Source organism: Meleagris gallopavo, chromosome 2 (assembly GCF_905368555.1).
Source record: "Meleagris gallopavo chromosome 2, MGAL_WU_HG_1.1, whole genome shotgun sequence".
Classification (NCBI taxonomy): domain Eukaryota; kingdom Metazoa; phylum Chordata; class Aves; order Galliformes; family Phasianidae; genus Meleagris; species Meleagris gallopavo.
The window spans coordinates 36,871,406-36,891,493 of record NC_139405.1 but is presented as its reverse complement, the minus strand read 5'-3'; the positions used below and the strand labels follow the sequence as shown (position 1 = coordinate 36,891,493).

Below are 20,088 nucleotides of genomic sequence, written 5' to 3'. Positions count from 1 at the left end.
GAACTGTTCTCACTGAAAATTGACGTTTAAGGAAGTGCTCTGTGAAGGCTAGAACCTGCGCAGTGACAGGCATGGGAACACGAGAATGGAGCAGGATAGAATTTAGGACTGTCTTTTTGCAGTGGTGCATTGTCAAACTCGCTCAAACTGCGGAGTAAACATGACTGTGTGAAATGATCCTTTTCGGGAGCACCTTCAAACTTTCTGCTTTTTTTTTTTTTTTTCCCCACTGACCTACTTTGCAGCAGTTACACAAACAACTGCATCAGCGCACGCATGGACGTGCTGATCTGTGGTGCAAAGATCCATCGCCACAAAGCAACTGTGGAGACTGAGCTTGTAAGCCTGAACTGCTGGCAGAGAAAAATCCCACAGTGTTGTACAGCATGACAAAAAGGCTGGCAATTGTAGAAAGTCAAACAAGGAAATATAGTCCCCTGAAATCACCTGATTGAATGGTGCTTAAAGTGTTGCTTATCTCCAGTAACATGTGAAAATTCTGTGTGAAAGTGGTAAAATTAACCAGTCTATAGAAGTAACTGATTTTTGTACATTAATCCACCTCCTGTGTTACACTTTTAAGAATATATGAGTTTCTAGACCATCAGTAACTTACACAAGAATTTCAGGGCACATTTTGCAGTGAGAGTTTGGGCTGATCACTGGACTGGTTTCCCAGAGGTCGAGTCTGCTCTGTTGCAAATGTCATCATTCAAAACCAGAGCATGGTCTCTACAATGCAAGTTCAACTATGTCCAGTTGATTTTTAGGCTTGACTGTATTTCTTATGAAGCTGAATTAGACATATATTATTTAATCATAAAGCTACATTTCTATATGTACTTGCATCACCGTTGACTGAAGTGAGAGCTGATTTAAGTTTCTAGATCACATTGGACTCAAAGGGTTTGTAACCAACTGGCTTTATATCTTAAAAATTTACTCTCAAAATTTGAGTGTAAATGTTTAGCCTGTAGGATTAATCCGCAGGGAAGGACCTGGGTGTCCTGGTGGACAACAGGTTGTCCATGAGCCAGCAGTGTGCCCTTGTGGCTGAGAAGGCCAAAGGTATCCAGGACTGCATTTGGAAGAGTGTTGCCAGTAGGCTGAGGGGAGGTTATCCTCCCCCTCTACTCTGCCCTGGTGAGGCCATATCTGGAGAACTGTGTCCAGTTCTGGCCTCACAGTACAAGAAAGACATGCAGCTCCTACAGCAAGTACAGTGAAGGGCTGCAAAGATGATCAAGGGGCTGGAACGTCTCTCCTGTGAGGAAAGAATGAGAGAGCTGGGCATGCTTAGCCTGCAGGAGAAGACTGAGAGGGGATATTATTAATGTGTACAAGTTACTTAAGGGAGAGTATCAACAGGATGGGGCCAGGCTGTGACTGAGCACTGGAGCAAGCTGCTCAGAGATGTTGTGGAGTCTCTTCTGGAAATATTCAAAACCCATCTGGATGTGATCCTGGGCAATGTGCTCTAGTGACGATACCTGAAGCAGGAGGTGGACTAGATGATCCCAAATGGCTCCCACAACCTCAACCAGTCTGAGATTTCTGCAAAAGTCTTCACAATTATCACACATAAGCTCAGACACTTAAAGGAAGGAAACAAATTCTGTTCTGTCCTGTTACATAGAATCTGTGGCCTCTGTATCTTCACGTACAGTACAGAATTTTCTTTGTTTGCTGAAGCTACTGAACCGAGGAAAGCAGGACAGGCTGCTCAGCAGTCTATTTTACATTCTTCCATTTTCTTTTCTTGTTTTGAAGATGGAGCTAGTTAAAATGCCAATGCTGTTCATAGTTACTACCGGCATTTGAGCTACTGACATTTGTTCTGAGTGCAGTGGTTATTCTTTTCAGTTATTTCAGCTCTTGGCAAACTTGAGCACTTCTCCTCAGCGGGACTTTTGAGAGGCTGATCTGCTTCTTTCCTTCAGAATCTGTGTTCTCAGATAACAAGCTGAAAGCTGTACTGACACAGCAGAAAAAAAAGTGGAACGCTTAAAACAAAATTAAACACGCTTTATTTGCTTTGTTCAACTGTAAAGCAAACCGTGCCTTAAGTTGCTCATTTCGTACAAATTGGTGACACACAACACGTAAGACAGATTTCTTGTCACGCGAGATGGGTTTGCTTCCTTAGTGCTGTGGAGGTCGTTACGGGCGATACAAGCGTTCTTGCCATGTTCCAGAGGTGCTTTTCCCAGCTTTCCCCAGCAGGGGGCAGACCATATCGTCGGCACGTAACGCTATGAGGACAGCCGGATGGGAGGGAGGGACACGCGGTTTCCCCATCCAGCTCCGAGCAGAGCCGCAGAGTGAAAGCAAGCCAATCCCTCAGCCTGGCTTTTAGCCCATCTGCTGCAACAGCGGCGGCCGTTGCCTCACTCCCGTGGCAGACCTCTGCCTGACCCCCGGAAAGCGAGAGGCTGCGGGCGCGCGAAAGGACTAACGGCCGCGCTAACGGTTGCAGCGGCCGCCCCACTCGGGGCGGGGCTCGCGCGTCAGAGGGTAGTGCGGCGGCCCCGCGGCTCGTGCTCGCCCGACGGGCTGCGTCGTGCCGGCAGCATGGCGCGCGTAGGCGCGGACCCGCCGGGTAACGGGCGCGTGCGCTGTGCGGGGCGGGGAGCGGCGGCCGCGGGGGGCCGCGAGGGGCCGGGGTGCGGGGCCGGACACGTGCCGTCGCTTCGCCCGCCAGGGGGCGCTGCGGCAGCCTGGGGGGCCGATGCTGGCGTGCGCGTGCCGCTCCGAGCGCTCAGCCCGGCCCTGCCCGATGGGGCCGGGTGCGTGCGGCTGCCGTGGGCGCTCAGCCCGGCCACGAGCGGAGCGGGGATGGAGCTGGTGAGGGCGCTCGTTCCGGAAAGCCATCGGCCGCTTCCGTGCGTGCCGGTGCCTCGGAGGGGCTGCGCCCAGACCTGTCCCGTGCCGCCGGATGGAGTTCGGTCGGGAACAAAATAAAAATGATGGAAAACAGAGCCCGCCTTCTGAGGCTGCCGCTTGTAGCGAAGCCTGGGCGTGCTGGCAGCTGTTCCTTGGTTCTAAGCCACAAGTCACATTTCCTGGGTTAAAGAAAACATTAAAAGCGGAGGGGAAGTAAAATCAGCCCCTTTTGGCGTTGGAGTATTTTTAGATGGACAATTCTGCCTGCCACCGCTTTCTGCTCTGTGCAGGGATGTCAGACGCTCTCCTTTGTAATCCTCAGGGAATTCGCTGTGCAACCCCCCCGTGCTCTGGGTGGTGCTGAGCAGGCCTGCCGCCCTTCTGCCCGCCGGCTGTCCGGGTTCCTCCGTCTGCTTACAGCTTTGCCACGTGCTGGGTGCTGTCAGAGCATCGCGGTCCTGCTGCTGCGGAACCTACGCGTGGCTGAAACGAGAAATGGGAAAGGGTTTTTCAGCAGCCGTGAGCTGAGTCCAACTGTATATCCAAGAGCAAGTGCTGGGTCGCGTGCTTTGGTTGCAACAACACCAGGCAATGCTGCAGACTTGGGGCAGAGTGGCTGGAGGGCTGCGTGGAGGAAAAGGATCCGGGGGTGTTGGTTTACACTCAGCTGAACGTGAGCCAGCAGTGCGCCCAGGTGGTCAAGAAGGCCCACGGCATCCTGGTTTGTATCAGAAATGGTGCAGTCAGCAGCAGCAGGGAGGTGACCGTCCCCCTGTACTCAGCTCTGGTGAGGCCACATCTTGAACGCTGTAGTCAGTTTTGGGCCCCTCGCTACAAGAAAGATATTGATGCCCCAGAGTGTATCTAGAGAAGGGCATCAGAGCTGGTGAAGGGTCTGGAGGACAAGTCTTATGTGGAGCAGCTTAGGAAGCTGGGATTGTGTAGTCTGGAGAAGGCTCAGGTGAGACCTGATTGCTCTCTACAACTGCATGAAAAGAGGTTGTGGGTCTGCTCCCGCATGACAAGAAGTAACGGTTTCAAGTTGTGCTAAGGGAAGTTCAGGGTGGATATTGGGAAGCATTTCTTAGAAAGAGTGGCAAGAAAATGAAATAAGTTGCCCAGGGCAGTGGTGGAGTCATCCCTGGAGGTGTTCAAGAAACATGGAGGTGTGGCACTGAGGGATGTGGTTAGTGGCTGTGGTGGGGGTGGGCTGACAGTCAAACTAGGTGGTCTCAGAGGTCTTTTCCAACCTTAATGATTCTATAATTTTGTGATTTGATTGTGATTATAGTTTTTGTGCTTGAGAACAGTGGCTGTTGGAGGAAAGTCTTGTTTCAGATGGAAACAAAAGCTGCCTGTGGGAATGTTTGTGGATCCACACTGCACAGTCATAAGGCAGTAGTTGATGATGAGTATATTTGGCAGTGCAGCAAAGCATGCGTGTTCTCCCTGTCTCTTCAGCAGCAGGGCATGCCACGCAGTGAGACCCTGCTTGGGTAGGAGGGGTAACAAATAGGTTAACAATAGGCTACTGCTGAGAACCTGTCTGCTGACTCTTGCTATGGTTCCTGAAACTCAGTGCTGCCAAAGGGCATCCAGCTGAGGAAGATTTAATTAATCAAACAGCAAGTAATTACAAAGTTGTCATCAGTTGTTTTTGGCAGGCTAATAGCAGGAGCGGTCTTTCTATCTGCTGTTGTCTATGGTTGGTGTTTTTCTGCATGCTATTTAATATATATACTTTTTTGAATGGTGGAGAAAGCTTGGTGAGACCTTTGTGAGTCAGTGTTAGTTTGTTGAATTAAAATACACAATTTGCAGCTGCTCTGCTGATTAGGGCAGAACCTGGTCAATCTAGTGAATGGTGTTCTAAGTATCTAAATCTCCTTGTAATTCCTTAATTCATGTTATTTCACAATAATGTCTACTTTCACAACTTGGTTGGGTATTTAAAACATTGGAAGGAAATTGTAATTCTTAATTTCTTCCCAGGAACTTGTTGCCAGATGACTTTATGCTAATAGACTTATAACACAAGTGCATAAATAATAAAAAGTACCTTTTGAGAATCATAGCAGGTATCAGGAAAAAAAAAATGTTTTAGGCAAATTGAAGGAATGTCTTGTTTCATCCCTTGGGCTGTTGAGCTGCTGCATTTGGAAATGTTAGGTTACAAATGGGCAAAGTTTATAGCTCTTAGTCACAGAACAACTGTAAAAGTAGACAGCTGTACTGGGCAAAATTACTTAGTAACATCTAGAAGTGATAAAAGTTGCTTTAGCTGGTTTCATTTTCTTTCCGGATTAGTGATTCCCTTGTTCATATGACACATCTGAATGAAGAGGGAACCAAATTTCCAGTGATCTTCATAAAATGTTTTTTTTTCCCCCCAACTTCTGGCTGAGCAATTTGAGGTAGGAATAGGGCTTGTAAAGAAAAGAAAATAATAAAAAGAAAACAGCAAGAACAGACTGATTTCCTTTGCTTAGGAACGTCTCCGAGCATTTTTTTCGTTTACTCTTTAGCCAGCTCTTGCATCCTGCCTCTTCTTGAGAGGGGAATTATGAGAGTTGAATGTTGAATGAGGAGGATGGTTCTTGGTTTAGCAGAGCTGACTGCCAGCCTCGCTTTTCTCCCAGGAGTAGAGTTCAGCACTTTCTAGCATTTTTATGAATTGATCCTGCCTTATTTCTGGGCTCTCTTTGGAGCCCAGTAGACTTTATTTCTGACCTGAAAATTGCATTGTCTGTGTGCCAGAGCATGTCTCAAAACAGTGTGGGTTTCCTAATGGATGAAGAGTTGACCTTAGCAATGCTAGGTGAAATGGATTTTAATGAACTTGAAGTTGTGCCATGCATTTGTAGCACAAAGTCTGTCTGGCAGTGGCAGCCACCATCGTGATTCCCACTCTATTTTCTGCAGCCTCTTTAAGATACTCCTGAAGAGGTACAGGTTTTACAAGCTTCTTCAGAGTAAGGCTCTCTTCAGCCTTGGGAGCAGAGATTAAGCAGAAATCTGCTGCTATGCGTAGAAGACAGGACACTAAAATAGTGTATCTTAAGCCAAGCAAGCTGTAGAGAAAGCAAAGCAGGCTGCGTGAGGTGCGGGATCCAAAACCAAAGAGATGGCTGAATGTCTGTGTGCTTCTCAGTGTGTGAGAGAGAAGCAAAAGGGTATGAGGGGCACAGGCCTATGGCATGGAGGAGGGGGAGACTGCAATGGCATGGCACAGCTGGTGAGCCTGCAGTGGTCTTCATGTTGTGTCACTGACCTTGGGACCACTTTAAAGCGAAAGCAAGCTCTCATGTGTGTCTCATTGGGTCACAGCTCTCCAGTGTGAATGAGTTATAATTCATATGAGTCTGCAGTGCAGGCATGCTTTCTGATATGCAGTATTTGGGTCTTGCTTTTGAAAGCCTTTAGATTGAAGATTTATTTTATTTTCATAAATAATTTGATAGTTTAGTATGAATAGGTTTAAGCTTTTGTATAAGAAGCTGCTAAGCCTGCCTGTTTGGTGTTCAAAATTTCAACTTGAGGGTGAGGTGTTTTTTTCCTTTCGGTATTTTTATCTTTCAGTTGCTTCATACTTGTTATAGAGCAAATTTATTTGAAAATTTTATTTGGCTTCTCTTTTTGGGAGAGATGATTTAGAGCAGTTCTTCCTTGGTTTTTGTATAAATATAACCTTGTAATACTTGACCCTGGGCCTCTATTATGCTTCACTTATCAACATGCTTGTAGAAAAATAGGTGGAGTCTAAGAGCAGGATTTGGATTACTTAATCTTGTGTTATCATGGGCAAGATATAGTTTTTTTTTTTTTTTTATTTATTGTGTTAGCTTATGGTTTTGAATTTCTGTATTATATTTGGGCTGGGCTTTCATTTAGATCGTAAAGCATTAGAATACTGTATCTTCATCTCTAATAATTGTTCTGAAACTTCAATTGTTTTCTACTTCAGTGGTAACAATGAGAAAACATTGAGCAAAAATTCTCCAATCCAGTATCTTATAATCAGCACGTGATTAGCCAGATTAGTTTTATTCTGTCATTGCTGCAGAGAAGATCTTGTTGTGGTCGTGCGGAATATTATCTGGCTCTTATCTGTTTGTGTATTGTAGCATCTGTTCACTAACACAAGTGCAAAATCATTGTTTACTATTCTAATGCAAGAAGAGGTCCTGTAACTGTTTGTGAATTTGGGAATCAGTTGAAGAATTGCTTTTGCTTGCTTCTACCTTCTAGTTGGCACTTGTGTATTACTTATAGTATGGTGTTTGATACCAAGAAGCACTTTTGCGTTGTTCAGATGTCACTCTAGTGAAAGTTATCACGCTTCTCGGTGTTGGAAACTAGTTTATATGAGAATTTGATGTATGCCCTTGTGAACTTCTCATACTGATATTTCTGTGGCCAACTCTATGCAGATGACTGTACTGAGGTGAAGGACCCATTGAGCCTAATTCTATTTAGATGGATGCAGCTGATGATGTGATTGGAGCTCTAGATGGAGTAAACCAAATAGTGTTTGATTTCAGTATAGGATTAGTTATTTTATTCTCTTTCTTAAATGAGAAGAACTCAGGTTATTCAAGTGTGTAGATCAGGAATTTCAAAGTTGCTTAAATACTGGATTTCTTTTCTTGCAGCAAATAACCGGGAAAGCGTGGAAGATGAAATTGAATCAGTTCTGCGGGAGCGCATAATGATTTTGGACGGAGGCATGGGTACCATGATCCAACAGTATGCTCTGTCAGAAGAAGATTTCCGAGGGCATGAATTTAAAGATCATTCCAAGCCTCTGAAAGGCAATAATGACCTTTTGAGCATAACTCAGCCTGATGTAATCTGTGACATACACAAGGTAGGTAGTTCAGTCTCTTGACAGCAGAAGGAAGCAGAATTTTGTCTCTGTGCTCCCCATAAGTTTCTGGCTCTCCTGTCTCTTTAGGGATTAGGGAAGTGAGTGCGAGGTAGCCAAGTGAAAAAGAATGAACAGATTTGAGTTTTCTGGTTACGTGACCACAGCATTTGTGTCTTTGTTTCTAATGTCACTTAGCGTTGTTTTAAAATTCCTTTTTGACTTATGTTGCTGCTGCATTTCTTTTAATTGTAGGTTGACTTATTTCACTATTTTTTCCTTTTCTCCTCTTCAGACAGTAGTGAAAATGCATCTAAGTAGGACAAATTTGAATTCTAGGTGCATGTTTCTGTAATTGTGTATTAAAGGGCTGTTAAATGTGGCTGCCTGAAGCAGACCTCTCCATAGGGAACAAATGGCTTTCTAATGAGCATGTACCCTTCCATGTTCTTTTTTTCCTAGATTATTAATGTGTGGCTCGGAGAATGAAACAGTTTATATGTGATCATTAGGAATTTGAAAACAGATTTTCTTATTTCCATATCTTCAGTTAGACTTAAAAAACAATAGCAACAAAACCTTCTTAAATCTTGAGTATTTCTTGAGTTGCAGATATTTCTAGGTCCTTATGCAATAATTTGAACACTTGAAAAGCACTGCAACTAACTGATATTCAGTTGAGGCCTTTTTTTTTTTTCTGGGCGTTTATTATAAAGATTTGTATGTCATTGTTTAGAATCATAATAGGTGTATGTTTGCAAACCTTAGTATTTATTCTGTATTTTTGTGTTTACATTCTGTCAGTCTTTGAATTTTAAGAAAGATGAGTTGAAAAGAATCTTTGACCTATAAAAATTTTAGGAATAAATATTTGTAAATTGAGTTCAGTCCCTAGACTGTCAACTGAGCTGTAATTGTGAACTTTGGAATTTCTGTAGGCTGCTGGGCTTGTACTGTTAATCAGAAAAGCTGGTTTAATAGTTGAATTCCACAGAATTATTAGAATGTTAGCGATGTAGCTTGAGATTGAATATTTTAGGTGAAACCAAATTTATAGTTGGATAGTCATGTAAAAGTTATGGATGTCACCTAAGAGTTAACCTGATGAAAAAGGAAAGGAGAAAAGCAATTGAGAGAGGTTATCAAAATGAAGGGCAGAATATAAAAAGGTATTTCAGTTTGCATTGATTTCAGTTTACTTCATTTGTAATTAGTCAGCCAAACAGCAGCTGAACACTTAATTATTTCATGAATATGGGTCATTAGTTAAACATTAAATGTGATCTGCATAAAACATAATTCTCCTAAACTTATATTCTGTCACAATGCTCTCTTGTGCTATAAAGTTCCCTTCGTAATGTATAAATTTTCTAATCCTCTGCTGTTGTTTAACTGCTGCCTTTCCCAGGTCTGCTCACAGCAGCTCTTGGTTGCTGATGGTGACTGGATAACTCCCTGCTTTGTCCCTGTGTAAAAATCCAAAATGTTCTTCAGGTGCTGAAATTAGTGGCTGGGGTAGTTCACTAAATGTCAATAGAATGTATGATTGACATTAGAATTCTGGAAGGTGATTATATGGAACACTTCTGTTGCTTTGGCCCCATGCCTTAAGCTGAGTAACTGCCTTGAGAACTTGATCCCCTTTGATTTGGGAGGTGATTTGTGAGTTTGTTTTTTCAACAGGTTGAGACAAAATAGTTAGGTAGCCTTTGTTCCAGCTCTGTTCTGAAAATTTTGGAGACTTACTCTCTCATGTTTTTCAGGAATACTTGCTGGCAGGTGCTGACATCATTGAAACTAACACTTTCAGTAGCACTCGAGTTGCACAAGCTGACTATGCCCTTGAGCATTTGGTAAGAACTTTAAATTAATTATATGTTAAAATGTTTTTTAATATTTTTGTCTTAGCAGCCAGAATTAACTTGTTTGCAGGGTCTGTCAACACTGTTTATTGACTGCGTGCTGTCTGTTGGGCCAGGTGGTAGGGTTGCAGCTCATTTCTGCAGAAATAGAAGGAAGATGGTTATACTCTCTCTGTGTGACAGTTGTGGTGTGCCTGTTGCTAATGGAAGCACAGGCAATAATGGTCTGTCCTAGATTTTGTTTGAGCAGTAGTTCTCAGTTCTGTGAATGTGATTGTTTGGCTTCAGTGCTTCTGAAGTATCAAGTGCCACAATGGAAATGTGTTTTTTCCTGGATGTTGTCTGCGTAGTTGACTTTCTGACCTGGAGATCTGTACAGACAGGGTAGGATTGTGTTGGTGTTAATGTGGAATTGCTTTCAAGTTTGCATATATCATACCTATTCTGTGGTATGCGTTCTGAAAATCAAAGGGATTTGCAAAAGAAAATAATTGAACGTATGCTACTTGAATAAAAAGTGAGTTTAAAAGTAGGTTAATTTTATCCTCAAAGTTCTGTTCTTTAGCTTTTGTTGACTCAGTAGGATTTAATTATTACCTTACAAAATTAAATGTTCTGATTAGCAGCTGTAGGCTGACACATGTAGGATGAGATCAGCCATCTATCTCTCTTGCTGAGATGTATAAAGCTGTTCTATCACGAAGCCTTGAAAGGAACTTGTGTGTTTAATTTGTTATAAGCAGTCTTTAGAGTGTATTGCAAACTTCAGAATGGAGGTGTTGTATTTCTTTCAGGGTGTATTACACTGTATTGAGCTCAGGATTGGTTTGTAATTGTCTGTTACTGTTCTAGGCATATCGATTAAACAGAATCTCAGCACAAGTGGCCAGAAAAGCAGCAGATGATGTAACTGCTCAGACAGGTAAACTGTACTTAAGTTCTTATTCATTTGTGGTTTTGACCTGCCTTGCCACAGCCTCTGAAATGTTACTAACCAGAGGAGGAATATAGTCTGCAGACACGAAAATTTCATTTTAGCGATAGCAACTGTTTTATATCATAATTCATACCACAGGGATTTCAGTATGTTTACAGGATCTGATACTTAATGTGATCTACAGTAAAGCTGTCTTGAGCTTGGCTGTTTTAGACTGCAGGCAATGCACATATGCTAAATGTGTTTTAGAGAAGTCAAATTCAACAGGCTATAAGTTATGTAAGTTTGAAAGGTTTAATTCTTACAGAGTTAGGATAGCTGATTATATGTGAATGTGGACTACCAATTACTTCTGGTGCAAATCTCCTGGTTTGATTCTACCCAGCAGATACTGGAATCTGCTTAATATCTAACCATCACCTGTAAATGTGCAGTCTTCTACTTTCAGGGCTTCATGTGAGAAGATTATGACTCATTTCTACTGCTGTGTTTCAAGGGCAAGGAATTTTGTCTTGTATTCTGGCATCAAATTCTATTTCAAACTAAGGTGCTGTTGCAGATGAAAATCTTACTGTTGTAATTCATCCTATGCAATAAAAATATAAGATTTGAAATACGCTTTAAAAAAAAAAAAAAAGAAAGAAACAGCACTTTTAAAATTTCATGAACACATGCCAGACCATTCAGGTCATATTATCTAATAAAAAATGCCAGGATAGTTCTATGCTGTGCATTTACGGTAGTTGAGTGAGGCTTCATGTCAGAGACAAATGATACTTAAAAGAAAAACAAATTGAGCCAATAGGTTATGATTGTCTTTTGCACAGACATTCTTCTGTCTTATATATGTGGATTGAACATCTTGGATAGAATTAAAACAGAAAAAGTTGTCTGTACTGGGTGATCTTATGTGTTAACCAAAGTTCTGGTTTAAGAATAGTTTGACAGTTCTTGATCTTTTTTTTTTTTTTTTTTGCTTTGAGAGGGCTATCATTGTAGAACTAGAGATACTGTATTTTATTTTTCTTTTTCTGCATGTTGGTTTAGGAATTAAGAGATATGTTGCTGGATCAATGGGTCCAACAAATAGGACACTTTCTGTGTCGCCATCTGTGGAGAGACCAGATTACAGGAACATAAGTAAGTATTTATAACCATTAAATTACTTGATTTGGGTGATAGATTGAAACAGATACCTCCAGGTGAAGTAAATATAATTCCTGTTTTATAGCTTTTGATGAACTGGTTGAAGCCTATACAGAACAAGCCAAAGGACTTTTGGATGGAGGAGTAGATGTCATGTTAGTAGAAACCATATTTGATACAGCCAATGCCAAGGTGAGGCTTGTGGGGAAAAAATATAAATTGGTTATACAAATACTTAATGTACTACTAAGGAAATTCAATATGGTACTTGAAAGAGCTATCAGCAACTGCTTATTAAATATGTGTCAAGGCTTCATTTGTTAGCTAACATGAAGAAAGTAAGGAAGTATTTTTTAATGATGAAACAGCCTTTTCCAGAATTTTTCTCTCAGTATGTGCTGTTAATATCTTTCTAGCTGTTTGTACCAGCTGTTCTCTTATTCCCAGGAGCTGTGCTCTATTGCAAAACATCTCCAAATGCATTTGGTATTTTTATTTTTCAGTGTAAGCAAATCTGGTATACTTGTAGTGCACATTGGAGAGGGGATGTTCAGTGTATGTGACTGTGGGAGTGGGAAAGCTTGTAAGGCAGTCTTGCTATTAAAATGTTTGGCTTTTTTTTTTTTTTTTGAGGGAACTTGATACTGCCTTCAAATTTAAAAAAGAAAAATTAGGAGTAGAGGATTAGAAGGATAAAATAGGGGGGATAAATATTTTCTTAAAATTATTCAGTGTAGTAATAGACTTGCTGTGGGGCTTAAAACTTGCAGTTCTACATAGGAAAGTCAGACTGAATAAGCATATAGCATTTCTTCAGGCTTTTGCCACGGAATGATTAATGTGCAGTGTTATGACTCATCCTTTATGGATTTGACCAGTCATCGTGGAGTTTTGGCTAGGACTCCATAGTTTTTAACACTGTGCTGAAGGAAATTCATATTCACATGCAACATTCTTATCCTAAGTAGGCAAGCAATTTTCAGGAACTTCAAGGGGTCATGTCAATCTTTACTGTTAAAAGTTGTATTGGTCAGAATTCTTTGCAAACTGTATTCTGGATAGATTCAAGAGCAGTGAATGTGTACGAAGAGTGGTACATATAACTTGTGTTTGGGGCAAGTGTTGTGTGGCAGACAGGAGGGAGAACTATGTGCTGATGTGATTTGGAGTTCAGAAACATCTTGGTCTCATTTGATTATCCCACAGTACTTGTTTTCTACTTGTTACCAAAATGTGTTTGAAAATCTAGAAGATATCAGAGATAAGGAGGAAACCTCTTGATTGTGGTGAGATTACAGGCAGTATTGGGGTTGCAAGTTGCATAAACAGCCATAAAAAATAACTAAAAATATTAATGAAAATAAAAGCTAACCCCTACAAACAAAAAATTCCAACAAACTGAAGAACCCCCCCCCAAAAACCCGTTAATATTTTTGCAACTTATTCTTCTCTAGGCAGCTCTTTTTGCACTCCACAAGTTGTTTGAGGAAGAATATGCTCCTCGACCCATATTTGTAAGTAATTTGTATAGTACTTAATATTTTACGTATATATAAGCTAGATTTGTGAACTAGATGGTAGTTCAGTAAACCCTTCTGAAATCTGTCTTGAAATGGAGGAAATCAGTGTCTCGGAAAAGTACATTTTTGTGATTGTGAATGGAGAAACTTTAATGTGCAGGGCTTTATCAAATCAGTCTTAGCTGTGTTCAACTAATTAAAATAAACCTAACCCTACTTTGGTTGTCTCATCACTTTGAGTAGACTATAGGTCCATTTGTTTTGATTTTTAGCATTTCAACCTTTTAAATTCTTGTTTTTATTGATTTAATTCTTCTCTCTATTCACTTGATAATTAGGTTTCTGGAACCATCGTAGATAAGAGTGGGCGCACCCTCTCGGGCCAGACAGGAGAGGCATTCGTCATTAGTGTTTCACATAGTAAGCCACTTTGGTAAGGAAATGTATCTTTTGCTTAGTATGTAGTTTGTAGAAGGTGATTCTTATTTTGACCCCTTGTTCATAGTAAAACGGAAGTTACACTGTTTTCAATTTTATTGCATGTATTGCTATTTAGTTCTGCTATGGTTCCCTCAGCAGAAGTTATGTTTCCAAAGAACACTGAACTTTTTTAAAACATTGCTGTAAATAATTTGGTGTGTTGTGTTTGCAACAACCTGGAAATCACAATTAGGTCAAAGCATTTTAAAAAAAAATTTCTGGCATCTCTTACTATCTCAGATTGTGCAAGAAGCTAATCTCTGGTGGGCAGAACCTACATCTTCTTAGAGGGAGGCAGTGTCAGCTCAAAATGTCTCAGGATGGATTGCAAGACGAAATAGTGAGATTTCATTCCAGAGTTCTTTTCACTGAATTTTTACAAAATTATGTTTTTCTCCAAGATGTGCATTTTGGTTTTGAGAGCTCCTGATTCCACCACTTAACTCCTGTTCTTATCTGTTGAGGCCAGAAAGAAAAAGAAAAGTATGAGATTAAGACTTACGAAGATGCATACTATAGCAGATTTTGGTCATTGTACAAGGTCTTGCATGTTAACTTGAATACTATTCCCTATTTCTCTATTCTGTGTTTCTATGCCCTTTTATACTTTTTCTTGCTTCCACTTGCTTCTTTATCTTTTTTTTTTCTTTCAGGTTTGTTCTTCTCACACAAATTTATGAAGAAAACATATGTATTTTTCCTAAGTTATTTTACTTAAAAATGTAATTGGGTGTTAGCAGTGCATACTATGCCTATTGTGATGAGCTATTGTTTGTTTTTACAACAAAATTCCAGTGAAAATGCGCAATCTGTCATTTCAGTGATACAAAAGCAGAAGACTGCATTCACAGTTTTACTGACTGCCCTTGAGGCTTCACTTTCCCAGACCAGACGGTGCTCCAGAAGTAACATATGGAGCCTCTTAGAACAGAGTGGTAGTTGACTCTTTTGCTCAGCATCACAGTTTACTGATATGTATTTGGCATAAGTCTATCTCAGATAAGATTGCTCATAACTGTCTTCTCTCTGAAGGACAGAGAAGGGCACTGGAGCAGAAATTAAGGATTTGTTAAACTATATTTCATAAAAGCTTTCTTATATGTCTGAATGCTTAGGGCCTGTTTCTCATCTGTGCAAAGACTGCTACACTGCACTGTGGCAGAAGGTTCTTAGTTGTGGGAGCAGATTGCATTTAACAGTTCATCTTGGCAGATTGATATTGAGTGTTTTCAGAGTTGAGGAAAAAGCTGATCAGGCATAGTATCCTAGGGATCATGTTCATGTTTGTAGGGACCTGTTCACATATTTCCTTTTTGGTTTGTATTTCCTGTTCAGGGTGATGTGTTGTCCTTCAATCCGTTTGGTTTGGGGTCTCCCTAAAACGTGTGTCCTCTGTATTTAGTTGACAAGATAGCAGCTGAGAAATGCATGAACTATTATTATAAGTGCTGAAGGATGTGTTGCCAGATGCTTGCTGCAAAAGAAGCTCAGGTGTAGAATGAGTTTTGTTTGTGTTATTTCTACTGTGTTACTGTTAAGACATATCCTGAGTTCAGGACTCTCATGTGGTGTTTGTTCTGGTCCCAAGGGCACTCCACAGTCCTAGCTTTCACAGAAGCTGATGTATCACTTATATGAAGCAATGAGCAAGGGAGGGAGATAACCTTCAGAACCTCATCCTGAATGTTATTACATCTTTCAGCACTGTAAACATCTTTCAGGTTTTACAGTGCTTGTAGGATGGTTTCTAGATCACAATGAAAAAGATCTCTTATGCACTTTCTGAAAGATAAATTTTCACTTTTAATATCAATATAGACACTTTGAGTAAAAACTGCATTTTTGTATGTGTGGCTGAATGAAGAAAAACATGATTGTACCTCTTATGTTGGTAGAATTGTGAGAGTTTTAGTCATGCAAAGACTACAGCAGAAGCTGTAGTACTGTCTGCATCACTAAGATGTAAGATAATGTGCTGAGCAGATTCAGTTGCCCAAACTTAGTGCTGCTTTGAGGTGTCCTAGGGGATGCACTGAGTGTCTTCCAAAGTTGACATAATTTATGTATAATTTCTAAACAGAATTATTGAGTTATTCTTGTTCTTCCAACCTTTTTTTTTTTTTTAAACTTAGAACAAGGCTCTTTTTCAGTCTGTTGTTCTCATTACACGTTTTCTTTTGCATTTAGAAAATAGGTATGTTGCTGCAGTTTGAACTGAACTTGGTAAGGAATGTTAAAAACAAGAAGGGATTCTACAGGTACATGGATCAGAAGAGACAGGCCAAAGAGAGCATACCTCCTCTGCTAAATGAGAAAGGAGAACTGGCTATAGCAGATACGAAGAAGGCTCCATATCTGAGTTATTTGCCTCAGTCTTCACTGGGAGCCAGGAATCCCACATTCCTGAACCTCTAGGTGGGAAGTGGGGCAGCAAACATCTTCCCACTGGAAGGGTGGTGACCAACTCATGAGACTGGATATGCAGAATTCCATGGAGCTAGGTGCATCCCAGGGTCCTAAGGGAGCTGGCTGATGTGGTTGCCAAGCCACTCTCCATCATGTTTGAAAAGTCCCAGGGGACTGAAAGAAGGGAACATCACTCCCATTTACAGGAAGAGGAGGAAGGAGGACCTGGGGAACTACAGGCTGGTGAGCCTCATTTCTGTGCCTGGGAAGATGATGGAACAGGCACTCCTGGAAAACATGTTAAGGCATGAGGAACAAGTGGGTAATCCAAGACAGCCAGCATGGCTTCACTGAGGGAAGGTCATGCCTGACTAATCTGGTGGCCTTCGGTGGTGGAGTGACAGTACTGGTGGACAAAGGGAAGACAACTAACGTAATCTACCAGGACTTCTACAAAACCTTTAACGTGTTCCCCTACCACATCCTTACCACTAAATTGGAAAATTTGAAGGGCATGCTATTCGATGGAGAAGAAATGGATTTGCAAGGTTGCAGTCAGAGGGCTGTGGTCAGTGGATCTGTGTCCAGGTAGAGGCCAGTAATGAGCAGTGTCCCCAGGAGTCCATCTTGGGATCATTACCCTTTAACATCTTTATCAGTGACATAGATGGTAGGATTGAGTGCACTCTCAGCCAGTTTAATGATGACACCGAGCTGAGCAGTACAGTTGATAAAGCAGAAGGAAGAGATGCCATCCGGAGGGACCTTGATAAACTCAAAAGGTGGGCTCTTGTGAGAACCTAATGAGGTTCAACAAAGCAAAGTGCAAGGTTTTGCACTTGGGTCAAGGTAATCCCAGATATGTATACAGACTAGGAGGAGAACTCCTTGAGAGTAGCCCTACTGAATATAACTTAGGGGTCCTAGTGAATGAAAAACAAAACATAAGGCAGCAGCCCAGAGGACCAATGGTATCTTGAATTTCATTAGAAGAAGGGTGGCCAGTAGGGAGTTGATTCTCTCTCTCTACTCTGCCCTCTTGAGGCCCCAGCTGGTGTACTGCATCCAAGTCTGGGGCTCCTAACACAGAAAAGATGTGGAGATTTTGAAGAGGGTCACAAAGATGATCCAGGGGTTGGATACCTCTCCTGCGAAGACAGGCTGAAAGAACTGGAGTTGTTCTGCCTGAAAAAGAGAAAGCTGCAGGGAGACCTCGTCATGGCCTTCGAATATTTAAAAGAAGTTTATAAATATGAGGGAAATCAACTTTTTACACAGGTAGATACTGATAGGACAAGGCAGAATGGTTTTAAACTAGAAGAGGGGAACTTTAGATTAGAAGTGGGGGGAAATTTTTTACTGAGAGAGTGGTGAAGTGATGGAACAGGTTTCCCAGAAAGACTGTGAATGCGCCATCCCTGGAGATGTTTAAGGCCAGGTTGGATGGGGCCCTGGGCAATCTGATGTAGTATTTCATCTAGCAGTTGGAACTCGATCCTTGAGGTCCTTTCCAACTCAAGCCTTCTATCATTCTATGCAGTTGCTTTCAGGATGTTGTCTCTTTACTCCTTGATTGTGAAACAAAATTTTGATTTACTGTTCCCAGTTCAATTCAGACTTGTCTCCTTCCTCTTTGCCCTTTTCTTGTTTCTGATGGTTCTCCTTTTGCACAGGTTTGTTTTATAGATGGTAATTAAAGAAAGGGGAGATCAGACTGGTTTTCTTGAAGATGGCTGTGCGAGTTAGTTGTTCCACTACTAACATTCATTTCTCTTGTGTGTAGTTTATCTGACATTTTAATAAAAAAAACAACAAAAACAGTATTTTAATTCTGTCTTTCAGCATTGGCTTAAATTGTGCTTTAGGAGCAGTTGAAATGAGACCATTCATTGAAACAATTGGAAAATGTACAACAGCCTACGTCATCTGTTACCCCAATGCAGGTGTGTTGTGTGTGCATGCTGCTATACTTAGAGGGGAAGAAATGGAACAATTGCATCTCATGATACGAGTTGAGCTACCTAGAGAAATTACTGTTCCTGCCATTAAGAAAAGTTTAACAATTTTCTAAACTGCTTAAAATAGCTATTGTTAGTTCTGTGACAGTGAATCTAGAATGCTCTCCTGCATGATTAATAGTCTGTGAGTAATGATTCCAAGTGTGATAAGGAATTCTAGTCTTCATATAAGTGTAGCTTTTAAAGTATGTCTTTTATGGAATGTAGTTCTGTTCTTGTGGGCTTTAACAAGTTGTAATACAAAGAAAATTTATTTTTCAAGGTCTTCCCAATACTTTTGGTGGCTATGATGAAACTCCAGAAGTGACTGCAAAGCATATAAAGGTATACAATATTTCTTGTTAAAGTGTCATAATTAATGTACTTGTAGACAACAATTCTTTGCTTATATTGGGTGCATATTTGTTACAGTACTGTTTTGTTTCCTCATTTGGCCCTGAATGTCATTTTGATTCCTTATAGACAGTTTACTGAATGATAGTGCATTCGAGATACCAGGTTAGGACAAGCTACTTAAGAAACTGAAAACTATTTTCTCTTTGATTTGAGTTGCCTTGCAGCTTTATCTGTGGATGTTACTCATTTGCGCTTCTACATGGTTATTTTCCTGTTTTGGAGTCATTCAAGAAGCTGAGTAGTTTTTATAAACTTGGTGAAGTTTTACAGAGTTGTTTGGGTAAAATATCTGATGCTTGAGGTGTTCCAGTGCAAGGTGTCTTTTCAAGTGCTACTTGATAAGTGCAGGATAGAACTGTGTGGCTGGTGTTGGAAAAACACAGTATCTGTTGCATGTTAATTCCCTTTTATGCTGTAGTATGTGTGGTCTTCGATATAAGTTTTTACCTGGGGCTACACTATAAAATAGACCAGTTTCAGATGTAGTTTCCTAAAATTAGGTATTGGAATTTCTGGCTAGTCCTGGGTGTCTGCATTTCAGAACAAATTCTAAAGAGCAGAAATAATATTTGTTTCTTCAACTATTTTTTTTTCTTGTTTCTTGTGATCTCCAGAATTGCTTAACATTTAGGGGGAAGAAGAAAAGCATGTATCTGTATACAGGTGTGTGTGTGCATATATGTATGTATAATCAATGGATATACAGATGGTATATGTATATCCAGGAGATTGGCTAATGTAATTGTTATATTGGAGTAAGGAGAGAAAGTCACTCACCCTGTCCTGGGCTCGCAAGATGCACTCCAGTGGAGCGGATCTCCAGAGGGATCCTTCCCCACTGGCAGTCAGCTCTTAAATGGGTCTAGGAGAGGTGCAGCCAGGCTCCACCCCTTCCTGCAGCACAGGTGAATTGCCTTCACCTGTGCTCCCGTGGCTGACTCATTGCTTGCCTCAGGTGAATAATCAGAGGTCCAGGCTGTGATTCAGCAGCCCCATACACACGTATAAACATATGTTTTTTATATATATATATATATATATATATTAATAAAATGCCTGTATTAACATAAAATTAAATTTTCTGTTTCCCTCTGTTTTGCAGAATTTTGCATTGGATGGTTTGGTCAACATAGTTGGAGGATGCTGTGGTACTACACCAGCACATATCAGGTATCTAATGAGCTAGGACTTAATGTGCACTGGAAATTAAATTAAATGCTGCTTCTGAGGCTACCATGGCTTCTTACATTTTTCTGAGAAGATGGATGACTATAAAAAGGAAAAAAAAAAAAAAAAGCAATACATGGAGTAGAACCTGGCTTTCATAGTAATGTCTCATGAAGAATAAGTAGAGACATGGTTCAAACAAGATTATACCTGTGCTGTTTTGTTGTCTGAAATTCTTGTTCTATAATTATTCTTCCTTGTTCACCATTTGATAGAATAGACTTCCTATCTTTTCTTCATTACTCTGTGTGTTCTTCCTTTGAGTGCTTTCTGGCATTCTTGTCATAGTAAAACTTAAGGTTTCCTTTGATGGTTGAAGAAATTATAGTGGTGTGCTGGGCGAGTGTAT

At 40.8% G+C, this 20,088-nt stretch overlaps 1 protein-coding gene across 2 annotated transcripts in view; it reads left to right on the top strand.

The window, feature by feature from the left end:
- The first annotated feature begins 2,146 nt into the window (after nucleotides 1-2,146).
- MTR (5-methyltetrahydrofolate-homocysteine methyltransferase) overlaps nucleotides 2,147-20,088 on the top strand; it is a 48,239-nt gene continuing 30,297 nt past the window's right edge. The window contains exons 1-11 of one of the 2 annotated variants that reach the window (XM_085219666.1): nucleotides 2,147-2,599; nucleotides 7,536-7,750; nucleotides 9,511-9,600; nucleotides 10,462-10,531; nucleotides 11,594-11,686; nucleotides 11,778-11,884; nucleotides 13,147-13,206; nucleotides 13,551-13,645; nucleotides 17,941-18,041; nucleotides 18,379-18,440; nucleotides 19,615-19,682. In XM_085219666.1, coding sequence (XP_085075792.1) covers nucleotides 2,572-2,599; nucleotides 7,536-7,750; nucleotides 9,511-9,600; nucleotides 10,462-10,531; nucleotides 11,594-11,686; nucleotides 11,778-11,884; nucleotides 13,147-13,206; nucleotides 13,551-13,645; nucleotides 17,941-18,041; nucleotides 18,379-18,440; nucleotides 19,615-19,682 — 989 coding nt within the window. In that variant the 5' untranslated portion in view covers nucleotides 2,147-2,571. The remainder of the gene's footprint in view (nucleotides 2,600-7,535; nucleotides 7,751-9,510; nucleotides 9,601-10,461; nucleotides 10,532-11,593; nucleotides 11,687-11,777; nucleotides 11,885-13,146; nucleotides 13,207-13,550; nucleotides 13,646-17,940; nucleotides 18,042-18,378; nucleotides 18,441-19,614; nucleotides 19,683-20,088) is intronic. The other variant, XM_085219665.1, reaches the window with a different exon arrangement.